The 13,277-nt window shown below is 41.6% G+C and overlaps 3 protein-coding genes across 5 annotated transcripts; 1 reads left to right on the plus strand and 2 right to left on the minus strand.

Moving 5' to 3' along the window:
• Positions 1 to 11: 11 nt before the first annotated feature.
• On the minus strand, positions 12 to 8,280 carry ofd1 (OFD1 centriole and centriolar satellite protein). Its single transcript, XM_079358413.1, has 23 exons — positions 8,179 to 8,280; positions 7,896 to 8,014; positions 7,551 to 7,754; positions 7,384 to 7,452; positions 7,253 to 7,280; positions 7,066 to 7,167; positions 6,849 to 6,985; positions 6,522 to 6,695; positions 6,254 to 6,360; positions 6,043 to 6,162; positions 5,561 to 5,634; positions 5,358 to 5,449; positions 5,071 to 5,260; positions 4,217 to 4,347; positions 3,852 to 3,963; positions 2,758 to 3,474; positions 2,369 to 2,525; positions 2,179 to 2,270; positions 1,314 to 1,442; positions 956 to 1,110; positions 697 to 876; positions 546 to 616; positions 12 to 213 (listed from the first exon to the last, which is right to left on the minus strand). Exons 2-23 carry the CDS (start codon positions 7,989 to 7,991, stop codon positions 168 to 170), a joined length of 3,183 nt encoding a protein of 1,060 aa, XP_079214539.1. The 5' UTR covers positions 7,992 to 8,014; positions 8,179 to 8,280; the 3' UTR covers positions 12 to 167.
• A 63-nt stretch (positions 8,281 to 8,343) lies between these two features.
• Positions 8,344 to 10,075, plus strand: trappc2 (trafficking protein particle complex subunit 2). 2 transcript variants are annotated; one of them, XM_079358435.1, is made up of 5 exons: positions 8,344 to 8,487; positions 8,744 to 8,863; positions 9,327 to 9,470; positions 9,669 to 9,755; positions 9,846 to 10,075. In XM_079358435.1, exons 2-5 carry the CDS (start codon positions 8,771 to 8,773, stop codon positions 9,942 to 9,944), a joined length of 423 nt encoding a protein of 140 aa, XP_079214561.1. In that variant the 5' UTR covers positions 8,344 to 8,487; positions 8,744 to 8,770; the 3' UTR covers positions 9,945 to 10,075. The 2 variants fall into 2 exon arrangements, with proteins under 2 accessions (XP_079214561.1, XP_079214562.1); XM_079358436.1 differs by having other exon boundaries at positions 8,475 to 8,550.
• Positions 10,076 to 10,306: 231 nt separating this feature from the next.
• Positions 10,307 to 13,115, minus strand: rab9a (RAB9A, member RAS oncogene family). 2 transcript variants are annotated; one of them, XM_079358434.1, is made up of 3 exons: positions 12,985 to 13,115; positions 12,572 to 12,691; positions 10,307 to 11,930 (listed from the first exon to the last, which is right to left on the minus strand). In XM_079358434.1, the coding sequence occupies exon 3, from the start codon at positions 11,889 to 11,891 to the stop codon at positions 11,283 to 11,285; it is 609 nt and encodes a 202-aa protein (XP_079214560.1). In that variant the 5' UTR covers positions 11,892 to 11,930; positions 12,572 to 12,691; positions 12,985 to 13,115; the 3' UTR covers positions 10,307 to 11,282. The 2 variants fall into 2 exon arrangements, with proteins under 2 accessions (XP_079214560.1, XP_079214559.1); XM_079358433.1 differs by having other exon boundaries at positions 12,980 to 13,115.
• Between the last annotated feature and the right edge of the window lie 162 nt (positions 13,116 to 13,277).

Below are 13,277 nucleotides of genomic sequence, written 5' to 3' on the forward strand. Positions count from 1 at the left end.
ATCCACTTGGAAAAAAAAAAAGATTTATTCATACAAATACAGCTGATGTAAAAACAAAACAAAAAAACATACCAAGCACATTTACTAGAACACTGGTGATAAGAGTACAAAAACTACAGAGGCCTGTGAAATTAATCGTTTTATGAGAGCACTCTGGGGCCGCCGGCTCACCAGAAATCATCTTCTTCATCCTTGTGGGAATAAGCTGCGATGCTGGGGAAACAAAATGAAGTTTGTTAGGTAAGGCCTCAAGGGACAGGAAAAGGAAAAAAAAAAAAAAAAAAAAAAGCACTGAAAATAGAAAAGTATGTCTCAATTATCTCATCCTTAAGACAACATAATTCCAGAACACATAACGTGAAACAAAGGCCAGGAGATGAGAGAGTGAAAAAGAAATGAAATGTTATGGGAAGAGGATCATGAAGGCTTAAATGTTTATGAAACTTTCCGATACTAAAAGCAGAATTTGTATTAATACATGGAGCCATTCAACTCCATGTATGCACCTATTTTGTAAGCGACCTGGCAAGCTTTTTCTGAGTTACCTGTCGTGTTTCTCCTCCGACGAACTCTTGGCCTCTGGGCTGGAATGTCCTCTTTCGTCTCTTCCAGGGTTCTACAAAAATAAAAGCTTGGTTTAACTTATGTGGAAAGTTGATGACAGGAGTCTCGGGACAGAATGTGTGATAAACTCACCGGCGCATCCTGCTTCTCTCTTGCTTCCAGGACCATCTTCATGTATTTCTCCAGGGGATTTTCACCTTTAGCCTCGTTTTCCTCTTCATTTTCTGCCTCTTGTTTCTGCTCTTCATCTTCTATTTTCATCTCGCTTTTCTCCTCTTTTTCCTCCCTTGTTGTCTCCACCTCCCGCAAAAGCTGGACAGAAAGAAATGTTCAAATGAATTTCATCATAGACAAGATAGGTGTGAACATGAGATTTTAGGATCATCATTACCGCCTCTTCCTCGAGTCTTTTAAGCTCTTGTAACTCCCTCTCTCGGGCTTCTTCCTGCTCCTTTTGCCTTTGTTCTTGTCTTTCCTTTCGCTCTCTTTCCCACCTCTGCTCCTCATCCTCTTCTTCTCTTGCAGGTTCAAGTGAAATTCCCGAGGCTTTCATATAACACACACAGATTGACTTGAGTCAAACAAGTTGTCTCTTATTTTGTTTCCAGGGCAGTGATCCTCAGAATGCAATGCGAGTAAAACAATCTGAGAGTCATACAGTCAAGACTGTACAGTAGAAATCGGGTCATTCTAGTCATTTGGGGTCAGATTTGATATAAAAAAAAAAGGGGGGGGGGCCAACAACTCACCCGCTAAGCCCTGCGAGTCTTTCGGGTCTTCTGGGAGGTCCTGTGGGTGGGAGACAGCGGGGCCATCAGGGGCCTCCTCAGAGAGAGGGACGGTAGTGTCCGGGAGAAGCTCTGGAATGTGGCTGGGCTCTGGAGGGAGACAGGCACAAAGAGATCTTTTATTCCTCGCCATAATGCGACAGGGCCAGAGGACCGGCCACAGAATACATAATCAGCTACCCTTCATCTTCACCATTGTGCAGGGCCACTGAAAGAACACTTTGGAGGCCGGTCACACACTCATTAAAAAACAGCCATTCTCAAATCCAAAAACCTCCAAACCGGATATACTCATTTTGTATTGTGCGGGGATGCCGTTTAAAAAAAATGACTATGGAAAACAGAAAAAATAAATAGATAAATAAATAAGTGAGTTCAACTAATTTTTAATGGAAGTATAAAAAAAATGCATTTGAAAATCTCTTTAATCCAAGTCCTCAGAGCAGTATAAACAAAGTGCACCTATCACTCTCCATCTGAGAAAACAGAGAAAGCTCCAGGCTAGACAGGAAAACCTCTAAATTGTCCTTTTGATAAAGATGCTTACAGGGCTGGTTTTGTATAATTCAAGATTTACGGACTGTAAAAACAACATGAAACCGAACTGTAAAGTGAACTTTATGCGCCCTAAAGTTCCTGTTGCATCTCTGTAAAACTGAAGATCTAAGCTGGGCTTCAGATCACGAGAAGAGGCCTTCATTACTGGACATTCAAAGGGCTGCAATAACAGGCTAATAAGGATTGAAATAGGCAGAGGCGAGGTATTCTAGAACATTTAAAGTGTAAAAAAAAACCAAGAACACCAGCACCTATTTGCTGAGAGTACCTGATAGACTCCCTCCGAGATCTTCAAGTGTGATTTTCTCTGGCTGTGGGGAAGACTCCAAGCTGGAGACCACGGGCTGGAACTCGGGCGGACTGACAGAATCAAAATGTGCGGGCCATTAGTATTCTATACATCGTAAACGTTCATTTCAATGATGTCATGTCCTTGCCGAAGCGATGCCAGATGGTACCTGCTCTGCTCTCGTGCTGTGCTCTTGAGCTGTGGCCTGCAGGATGGACTGAGCTCGGAGAAAAAGTCACCTGAGGCGGCCGGCTCGTCGCGGGGGGCCTGAGGGGGCTGTCTTTCAGAAGACAACTCAGGGAACGCCATCGGAGACGCAACTGCATCTATGACGGTTAAAGACTTTACATTAGCCAAAACTCTCAGCGCAGGAAAAATTACAGTACAAGAGACAGATGTGAAAAGGTGATGGCTGAATGTTTGGAATGTTTCAACATTAATAAATACATACAGTATGTCTTATGCAGTCGTGCAGGCAATTTCATTATTCATTTCTCGACAGGTAAGAGGATGTTGCATAAAATCTTTTTTCTTAAAGTGATTTTTTTTGAGAGGTACCTTCTGAGGTCTCTCTTTGAAGCGTCCTGCTGGAGGATGAGCGTGGTGTGGAGGATAGACGTCGAGAGGGAGAGCTGCTTTCACTCTGAGGGGGTTCTTCTGTTTGAGGTTCAGTCAATAAATGGAGACTGTGGTCGGGGAAAATTGGGGATCGGGGTTGTTTGTGTTCCTCTGAGAAGGTCACTCGTAATTGTGCAGGAGGAAGAGTGTTTCTCGTGGTGTAGGGTAGTGAGGAGGGGGTTCTGGAGGTTTGCGGCGACAGCGGTCTGGGCGCGACCTTTGACTTGTGTGGTGTGTGGGTGTGTGAGTGGTGAGAGACGTGTTTCCTATGGAGAGAGTCCGGGTGACGTGAAGGATTCGCTCGTTGTGGGGAAAGAGCTCTGGTGGGAAGCATGTGCCCGAGCGTGGAGGACACCGCCCTCTGCTGGTAGCTCCTGTAAGCCTCCTCCAAGACGTCGGCCTCCTTCTGCAGCTCCTGGAACCGAGCTTTGGCAACGGTCACCAGCTCCATGTCCGAGTCTGGAGAGTCGCCCCGAGGCCACTTGTGTCCTCTGGAGGGCCCGCCTGCTTCACAAACACCATCATAAGCCACCCTGGATCTCAGCAGAGCTCGGTCCACGTAGACGTCAGGGGGGACCAGCTTGTCAGCACTGAGATCCAGGACCGAGCGATCAACGAGCGAGGGCTTCGGGTTACGCAGCACTTCATTTTCAAGAGCTGCCAATGTCGATGGAAAGGAAAAAGAAAGGCAAACAAGAGGAGAGCTGAACGCTAATACTGAAGAACAACCACCATTAAAGAGTAGAGAGAAGAAAATAAAGTTTGCTAAAACTAATTTTCATAGAACTCATGCATGCACACTCCCACTTCTTACAACTGTAAAGACTTTCTTTCTTGTTTTTGCAGATAAATATTATGACAAATATGTTCCCTTTTGCGAACATGTCATGGAGTAAAACGGCATGATACAGGAAAGAAAGTGAATTTAAAGTGGGATTCAAGCCAACTCCACATGCTGTATATAACCTGTATACATAACTGCATACAGATGCTAACGTGACTAATCCGGACCTGCATGCTCAGTCATGGTATACCTCTTTGAGTCTGACGAAGCTGCATCTTAATATCCTCGATGTGGTTGCTCATCCACTGTGACTTCTCCTCGCACTGAATCAACTGAGCCTTGAGCTGAGCGCTGCGCTCCACCTGCAGAAACAGGACAACTCGTCATAGCATAATCGTGTGTTCACAGGGACAAAAAGTGGATTCTTTGCAACACGTAAAAATAAATAAATAAATGAAAATATAGGAACCCTGGATTTAAGAAAAACGAGAAAAAAAAAAAAAGAAAAAAAAAAAAAGAACGAACAAGAAATTCTCAGTGTGAGACAAAACGGTAAAGTATGACCACATAGTTTCCCACACTGTGGAGGACGGGGGAGGGGAGGAGATGACTGACCTCGCTCTGGAGCTGCGCCTGCAACACCTGTTTCTGGTTGTCAAACTCCTCTTCATCCAGCCTGCGAGCGCTCTGCAGCCTCCGTAGCTCCATCTGCAGGGTCATCTGCTCTTTGGATGGCTTGCCTAAATCTAAGACACAGGTTATTGGAGTCAAAGGGGAAAGTAACGATTTGCACGATTTTGTCAGCCTATTGTTTCGGTTACAGGAGTTGGTCTAACTTTGGGGTTTGATCATCACGGCTCCAGCTCAGGACTCCTGGCTGCAAGGATCTGACCAGCATGAGAGCAATGCACTTGGAGCTTAACACCATGTCTCTGCCTTTTGTTTTCACTGAGGAGAGAGAGAGGCCCGCTGCTCCCCTCTTCATCCTCAAACAAGAAGAATGATGTATCCCCGAGGGAGAGGTTAAACTTTGGGCCTGAGCCATGGGTGAAAGGGAGCCCTCACTCTTCTCTCTGCTCTCCTTTACTCTCATCCTCTTTTCACGGGTTCCTTTTAAAAAGGAAAGTTGTCTGCAGGGCTACAGACACAGCACAGCGGCTCCACATTGGCAGGCAAGACACATTGAAAAAGACTGCGAGGAGCCAGCAGCAGTGGGACAGATGAACCTGAATGCTTCACAGTAGACTGCATCTCCCACAGCTCACAACGAGCCCACACTCTGAATGCCACAGAGCGACTACATTTATGTCCCTTATATCAAATATTCTTCGACACACTGACATTCGAGGTGAACATTTATAAGCAGAACGTTTCAGACATTAAACCACACAGAAATCAGATGTACATAAAGAAATGGCAGCATGCTTAAACTCCTGGGAGGTACCAGGGAACACACACTAAAAGGTTACCTGCACGGAAAAGGCGGTTCTCCTCTTGTGCATCCTCCAGCTGTTTCTTTAGCAGCCGCTGCTGCCCCTGCAGCTCCGCCTTCTCTCTCTTCAAGCTGGGATAGTCACTCGTGCTCTCAAGTCGCTCCCTCAACAACTCCGTCTGTCGAGTTAGGAGGGTAATCTGCTGCTGTGCGGTGTCGAACTCGGCCTGGAGATTCACATGAGGTGGTGGCACGGTGAAAAGTTCTGTCTGAACTAACAGGCCTATTGAAGAGTTAGTGTGTGTGCTGCTGGGAGATGTTTACCTGCAGGCGTCTCAGCTCTGAACATGCTCTGCTGTGCTCCTCTAGTTTGGAATTCATGATAGCGGACTCCTTTTGGATACGAGCAGTTTCAGCTAAGATTAAATAAAAGAGAATTTTTAAAAAGAAAGAGAAAAAAAAAATGTAGAAAAATCAAAAGACAGGCAGCAGTAAACCAGTCAGCGGCTTTGCATTGAAACACTCACCTTGGTTTCTGTTTTCATTCTCAGATAGTTTTTCTGTTCTTTTGATATAGTCTTCCTTCAGCTCAAGCTGGTATCTAAATAATAAAACAAGGAATGACGATAAAAAAAAACAAAAAAACAGCACTGAAACAAAATGATAGCAAAATGTTTTCAAAATATGTCCGCCCCTTAAATAAACCAAGTGATCCGAAAACACATTTTATATCTTACAGTTTTCAAGTATTAATCAATAATTAGCATATTAAGAGGGAAAGTCTCTTTCAGTGTTTTCTTATAACCTGAGTAACTGATCTCTTTACTTATTTGCTCTTCATTTTCAAATTAACCAAGAGAATAACTCAACAAAAGGGACTTTCTCTGGTCACTCACTGACGACATCCTTGAATATTTTGTCTTTAACTTGAGAGGTAAAGTGAGATTTGAATATTGAGGGGAGTTATCCAATAGGACTGCACATGTGAACAAATGAGATTATGGAATACCTGCACAGGTCATTTTTCAGCCTCTGGTCGTACGTGTCCTCCATACTCTTCACTGCCACTTCTCTCCTCCTCAGCTGCTCCTCCATAGTCTTGATCTTGTCCTCTTGAATTTGACAAGTCCTACCATTAAAACAAACACAGTCACATTTCCAGACACAAGAGGTCACAAGTGGAGAACAAGTCAGATTTCTGCCGGCATCAACGCTCGTACTTTTCAAAAGCCTCCGTTCTCATCCTCAGCTCACTCTCTCGGTTCCACTGGGTTTCAATTTCTTTCAGGACTGATTGTCTCTGTATATAAGTGTTTTTTTCTTCAATCTACACAAAAGAGAGATTTTAAAAAAAAGAAAGAAAAGACAACACTGATTCAAGTCTCTTCAGATTAGACAACTGGAGATCACACGAATAAACACATTTGGGATGAGTCTGCCAATGTTGAGAGAAACAAACAAAGCAAAAACATCAAAGCATTCGACTACCTCTTGTTGTTTTTGTAACCGATCGATTGCGTTTTTCTCCCGCTCCATCAGCGCTTTCGCCTTCATTTCATAGGTCCTTTCCAGGTCCTGCTTCAGTTTATCAAATTCTTTCTGAAATTTGGATTGTTCTTCCATCCTTACCGTGGCGATTTCAACATCTTTAAAGTGTTGCATCTTTGATAAAAACAAAAAGGGACATTGTAAACACCAGCAGGAAAACTCAAGCATGATAACATGAAAACCACAGATATGAGTATGCGGCTATCCTTCACACCTTCCCATACATTTCTTTAAATGTGTTACGTGTGTAGAAATACAAATATGCACCTTTGCGTTCATTTCAGCTTGCATCTGGGCGTCTGTGTCTTTTCTATACGCAGCCAGTTTGGATTCGATTGAAAACCATTTCTCCCCGCTGTGACTGATGCTTTCATACTCTTTATCAATCATTTTCATCTTCTCAACTGTAGTATGGAGGAGAGAAGATATTACAAGGTTTGCCTGGGGAGGAATGTGCGGGGACAACAATGTGGCGTCATTATACCGAGAGACTCTCCGTAAGTTCCTCCGCTGGTTGTCTGAGTGTCAGCGTCACGGCTGTGAGTATGTGGGTGAGTAAACTGTGTGAGGAGGCTGATCAAGAACCCTGCAGGAAAAGAGAAAGGTACATAAAGCACAGGCACAAAAGGAAAAGGCATTTTTAAATCAAAGAAGCATACTGTTGCACATACCTTTATCCCTGTCCTCTTTCTTTAAAGACTGTTAAATATTAAAAACAATTACATTATTATCATCATCATCATCATCATCATAGGTGTATATTTCAACAACTTTGTTTAAACGTAAGTATATCATTACCTACCAAGGACCTGTAAAGGGCAGATTCAGGACTTATTCTGAGAAGCTGAAGAAGTTCCCCTTTTGTGGAAACCTGTCACATTAGATAACACACAAACCTTTTTGCTATGAAGTCCTTTACATTTAAAACGACAATCTATTAAATATGAAATCTCATGTCGCCATAATCACCTTGTTTTTGCTTAAGCCACTTTCAGGGTAGAACACGGAAAGCGTGTACTCATATCCACAGGTGCGTAGATGATCTGCCACCATGCTGTTACAGGCTGAGACCAGAAGGGGATCAGATTTAAGAGGTACTGGTCTGGGAAGTGGTTCAGCTCCAGTCAAAGGAGGGTGTTTCAACTCCTGGATGAGCTGATTCCGTAGCTGTGTCTGAATCAGATCAGAGGAGTGAAAGAGAAGAGAAAGGATGACGCTCAAAGTGTTTCTAACTCGCAGGGTAGTGTGACAAAGTCAACAACAAGAACATAACTACAATAACAAAAAACACAACAGTAAACACGTGTGTCTTACTTTAAGGGAATCCAGCACTCCTTTATTTCTAAAAGTTTGATACAGTCTTCTTCTCAGCTCGTCTGGAGATAACGCATCTTCCTTCATCGAGGACATATTTTTATTTTGTTTCGTTGAAGCTGAAGGAAGACAAACAACAGCACGGAAACGTTTACATGTCTAGAGCAGCGAGAAAACAAACACTTTGTCTTTCACCGGATTTCTGAGTATTTATACTCGGTATTAAACAGCTTGTCCTGATACCTGACAGCTTAGAAATGATAAAAAATACTTCTCTAGTTACCAGCCTAACGACCAGAAAGCATCTCGGCGTCTCTTTCGAGGAGGTGTGTGTCTGTTAACATTTAAATCCGTCAACGGAAGTGTTCATTGGCCCATAGTGATGACGTATGCAAAAAACCAAAACAAAATGTTTATTACATAGACTTTCACATATGTAATGTAGCATATGAGTAAAGCTAAGTATATGCAACAAGTTTACGTTGATCCTTTCTGTAGTAGGTAGTTGTATGAATGTTTTTGTTTTTCACTTGACCATGTCGTCATCTTTTTGCGACTGCTCTTGTTCCCTTCCAGGAAGTTAAATTGAAAGGTAAGCCGAAATGTGTTAAATCAAATAATTAAGCCTGTCTTCTCATCTTTAAATTGTTTTCGTGTAAGTATTTAAAGCCACAATATGTTTTCTTTCTGTGTCATGTGACTCACTCGGAGAACGATGTTGTGCACACCCACGGCTAACGTTAGCCTACTAGCTTAAAGTCTCACAATCCTCTGGTGAAAAATAAATCACTGTTAATTCGGGAAGTCAGATTGTTCAATACTTCTCATTGGTTTTGTTTTTTTCCCAGGAAGTTGTTACGTGCAAAGAAGACACGATGTCTGGAAGTTTTTATTTTGTCATGGTCGGTCATCACGACAATCCTGTGTTTGAGATGGAGTTTTTACCAGCTGGGAAGTCTGAATCAAAGGTAACAAAGCATTAATATCAGTCCTAATAATGATTATATCAGTCATTGATATTATCAATCCTTCATGTCATGTCTAATACCAGAGGCAAATGCATACACATTAACGTTGTTATCCCATAATAACCATACACTGATGTATACTGCCAGCGTAAACATGACATTTACAGTCTTCTCCCCTTTATAACATTTTATTCCTTTAATTTGATTAAATGATTATCCACTCACACTCATTGATGTAAATATTGTAAAAGAAAACTACCTCGTTTACTTCATCCTTTTGTTCTACTCACCACTGCACTAATATCTTATCTAGTCTTGTACATAGTCTTTTATTAACAGTTTATATTTTTAGTTGATTGCTATTATTTAATGTTTACATTGTACAGAGAGAGCACAATCTACTAGAGTTAAATTCCTTGTGTTAAATATACCTAGCCAATAAAAATGATTCTGATTACCACAGGATGACCACCGCCACCTGAACCAGTTCATCGCACATGCAGCTTTGGATTTAGTGGATGAAAACATGTGGCTGTCCAACAACATGTACCTGAAGACTGTGGACAAGTTCAACGAGTGGTTTGTGTCGGCCTTTGTCACTGCAGGTCATATCCTTTTTCAGCGCAGACTGACTTTTACTTATGCCATTCTGGTGATTGCAAACAAATAAGTTAACAATGTGAATGTTGTGCCTCAGTGGAGTGGAGTTGATCCATCTCTCAACCAGTGATTTGGGGGTTTGATCCCCAACTCCTGCAGCCACGTCTTGGTTTGTCGTGACTGTTTTCTTTAATTATTTGCTATACATACAAGATTCCTCATGCTGCATGATGTGCGACAAGAAGACGGCATCAAAAACTTCTTCAACGATGTCTATGATTTATACATAAAGGTATGTTTTCTTCCACGATTTGATAACTTTGTGTGAAGTAACATGGAGTAATTGTTTCAGTCATTGATTGAATTGTGTACTCTCTTTCAGTTTGCTATGAACCCATTCTATGAAATCAACGCACCAATCCGTTCAACAGCTTTTGAGAGGAAAGTACAGTTTCTTGGAAAAAAACATCTCCTGAATTGATCACTCAACATGCAAAAACATGTCTGTCTGCTGAGTATATACTTTTATACTTGCTCAATGTTGTCTGTCTTTGTTTGAGAAATGTTGTAAATATTTAACATTTGTTTAATATTAAAATGAATCTAAAGTAATATTTGTTTTCTGATTTGTTGCATTAAGGTTGATTTAAACATTAGACTTTAAGGCTTAGGTTAGACAAATACTTCAGATACAACCTTTTCCTCAACTCATCACTGATTGAAATCTTTATGGATTCTTTTACAGCAGGATGTAGAAAACAAAGAAGAATAGTAACACAAAGTTCAGCTCAAACTGTGGGTTGATAAAACATACTTACTGGAGCTTTCATGCAACAACAGGCGTAAGGAGACATTTCTCAGGGTTTATTCATCATTAGGCATACCAATCGTACAGTTTTGAATAGATATGAAATCCAAACAAGAGGCAGCCAAAGTAAATAAATGGTTCACCATGTTAAATATTAAACTGTGGGTCAAGACTTCAAACACTTAAAAAAAAAAAAAGTTAATATAGTGCTATGAAGATCAAAAAGTCATCTAGAAACAAACCCAACAATTAGGAGTGCATTGTTCCAATGAGCACTGTTTGTTGACCCTGTGAACTTTGAGTTAAAAACAGTTTACAAAATTAAAAGCATCCAGAAATGTAAGTACACTGTATGCCATGCATGTTAGCTTTGCTCTTGTCATTCAGTGCTTCCAGCTTAAAGCCATAAACTTATTCACGATGAAGAATGTGCACAAGAACCAAAGGTGCAAAAATCACAACAAGCCTCAATTTGTAGGTTAAACAAAGTTGGTCTTAGCTACTTCATTATTTTCAGAAATGAGGTTAGTGGAGTGTACAAATATTTAATGATGCACTTGTTTTCTGAATACAATCACTCTTATCTGCATTATTAGAATTGGGAGTTAAGTTCAGAAGCCCTGTGATAATTGCAATACAAAGGTAGTACACGTTGACATATTGAGGAAAAGGAAAGTTTTCAAGATTATTTTCCCCCCTTACTGACATACTTTTTGTTCTCAAAATATAGATAACCACGAGGAATTAAATACATGAGTTCCCCCAACGTTGGACATTTAGTGTGGCAGAACTGAGCAAAGGATTCATTTACTTCATACCTTTTGGCCTAGCTAAATTTAGTGTTTCTCTCTTCAAACAGAACTCCAACTGTTAGCCTTAACAGTATAATAACCCACAAAGCCAGTAGCATCATTTGTTTAAATAAGATGTTACAATAGCACTGTACATCTGCAGCCCACTAACATATCAGGCAGAGACAGCAAAAATAATATTAGTGATAGTTTCTGAATGTTATGAGCAGCAAGCGCCAGCAGAGCGAGGCTTTCTGTGGAGCTTGACAGTGTCTGTTGGGATGAGATGGTCCGTTCTTTCATCCAACGCCAACACTCGACGCACTGCCTCCTCAAAGGCCACTGCTACGTTGGTGGCATCCTTTGCACTGGTTTCATAATAGGGGAAGTCACCATTCTCCTGGCACCATTGCTGAGCCTCCTCAGTAGACACCTGCCTCTCTGTCACATCCAGTTTGTTGCCCAAGACTACAAATGGGAACTTCTCTGGCTCCTTGACGTCTGCGTAGTAGATGAACTCCTTCTTCCAGTTGCCTAAGTTGAGAAAGCTCTGGTTGTCGTCTACACTGAAGGTGAGCAAGCAGCAGTCGGAGCCACGATAGAAAGGAGTCCTCAGGCTGCGGAAACGCTCCTGACCAGCAGTATCCCAGATCTGTAGGGTGACCTGGTGGCCATCTACCTCCAGTTCCTTGTTGAGGAACTCCACCCCAATAGTATGGAAAAGGTGTGCGTCAAACTTGTTGGTAACATAGCGATTCATGATGGAGCTTTTTCCTACGCCACCGTCACCCAGCAGGATGACTTTCAGCAGAGATGTCTTTGTTGTCATGGCTATTCACTTCCAGAGGACTCCGTTGAAATAATGTTCCTAATGGAGAGATATGTGCAACAGATATTTTAATAGTTAATACACAATCGCAATATTGATTTTAAAGGGGACATATACCCTGATTTTCATCTTTTCAAACAGTCCCTGTGCTCTAAATGAAGCATCAGTGCTATGCTTTGGTCAAAACATAACATGAATCAAGAACCAGAGGTTTGTGACCCTGTAGAAACCAGCTCTCTCAGAACGCTCTGTTTTGGTGTGTGTGTCTCTTTAAATGTGATGAGACCCCCCCCCCCCCCCCCTGAGTTTTCATCTCACTCTGATGAGACAATAAAAATGTTAGACCTATGCAAAAGTTTTGCTGGAGGTGAAGTCCATCAGTGGAGATACCAGGGGAGGGTATTTTCTTTATTAACTAATCCAACTTGTGATGTCACAAACTGAGAACATTTGAAACGGAGCATTTCTTTTTGTGTGGTAAGACTTCTGCAGACCACACACAAAGGACTGGACGAATGTATTTCACATTTTGTGGGTCAATAGACACTCAGGTTACCCAAATAAATGTTCAAAAACACAACAAACGTGGATTTTTCATAATATGTCCCCTTTAAAATGAAGCAATTTTGCTCTTTCCTATTTATGTTTAACCAAAGATGTTTTGTGCCCGTTTGACTCACCCCTGATTGATTTCTGCCTCATCCACTTGAAAAGATCATGTGCTTTTGTCTCTGGTCCTTGGTCACATGCTCGTTTATTTTTTGTTGACGTGAGCAGCCATGTAGGTAAAGTTTAGCCAGCTGTGAGACAGAAGACAAAACAGTTTCTTTGTGAATAAATGTCACCGTGAGAGCAGTGGCAGTAGTGAATCCTTAGCTACCAAAGCTCCTATGACACAAAGACTTGGCCTAAAACATAAACATAATAAAGCCAATGGCTCTTACGTGCTAGCTTGGTTAATTACGGTTTCATCTGGTTAGCTAAGCTAAGCTGACATGAAAAAGAAAACACAGCGAGAGTTAGGTTCATTTAAAATGCTAACATCGCTAGCTCATGTTTATTTGCATGCAGAATTACTTGTAACGTACCTTACATTAAGCCAGACCGCAGCAGGGTCTACAAGGAGTGAATCATACAGTAACTTAAATGATATTGATGTTTGACAGCTGTTCGAGACGCCAGGTCGTTCCGCTTCCTGGTGAGAGCCTTGGAGGCTTGCTAACAAGCTAGCTAATGGTATCGCGCAGCCTCAGATCACGTGATCTAGTTGGACAGAGACAACGCACGAGCGCGAAAGGTAATTTTTCACGTCCTATAACTTGTTTTCATACAATTATAATACAAAACGATAAAAATGGAATGTCATGCGACTTTTACATTATAACA

Source organism: Symphodus melops, assembly GCF_947650265.1.
Source record: "Symphodus melops genome assembly, chromosome: 12".
Classification (NCBI taxonomy): Eukaryota; Metazoa; Chordata; class Actinopteri; order Labriformes; family Labridae; genus Symphodus; species Symphodus melops.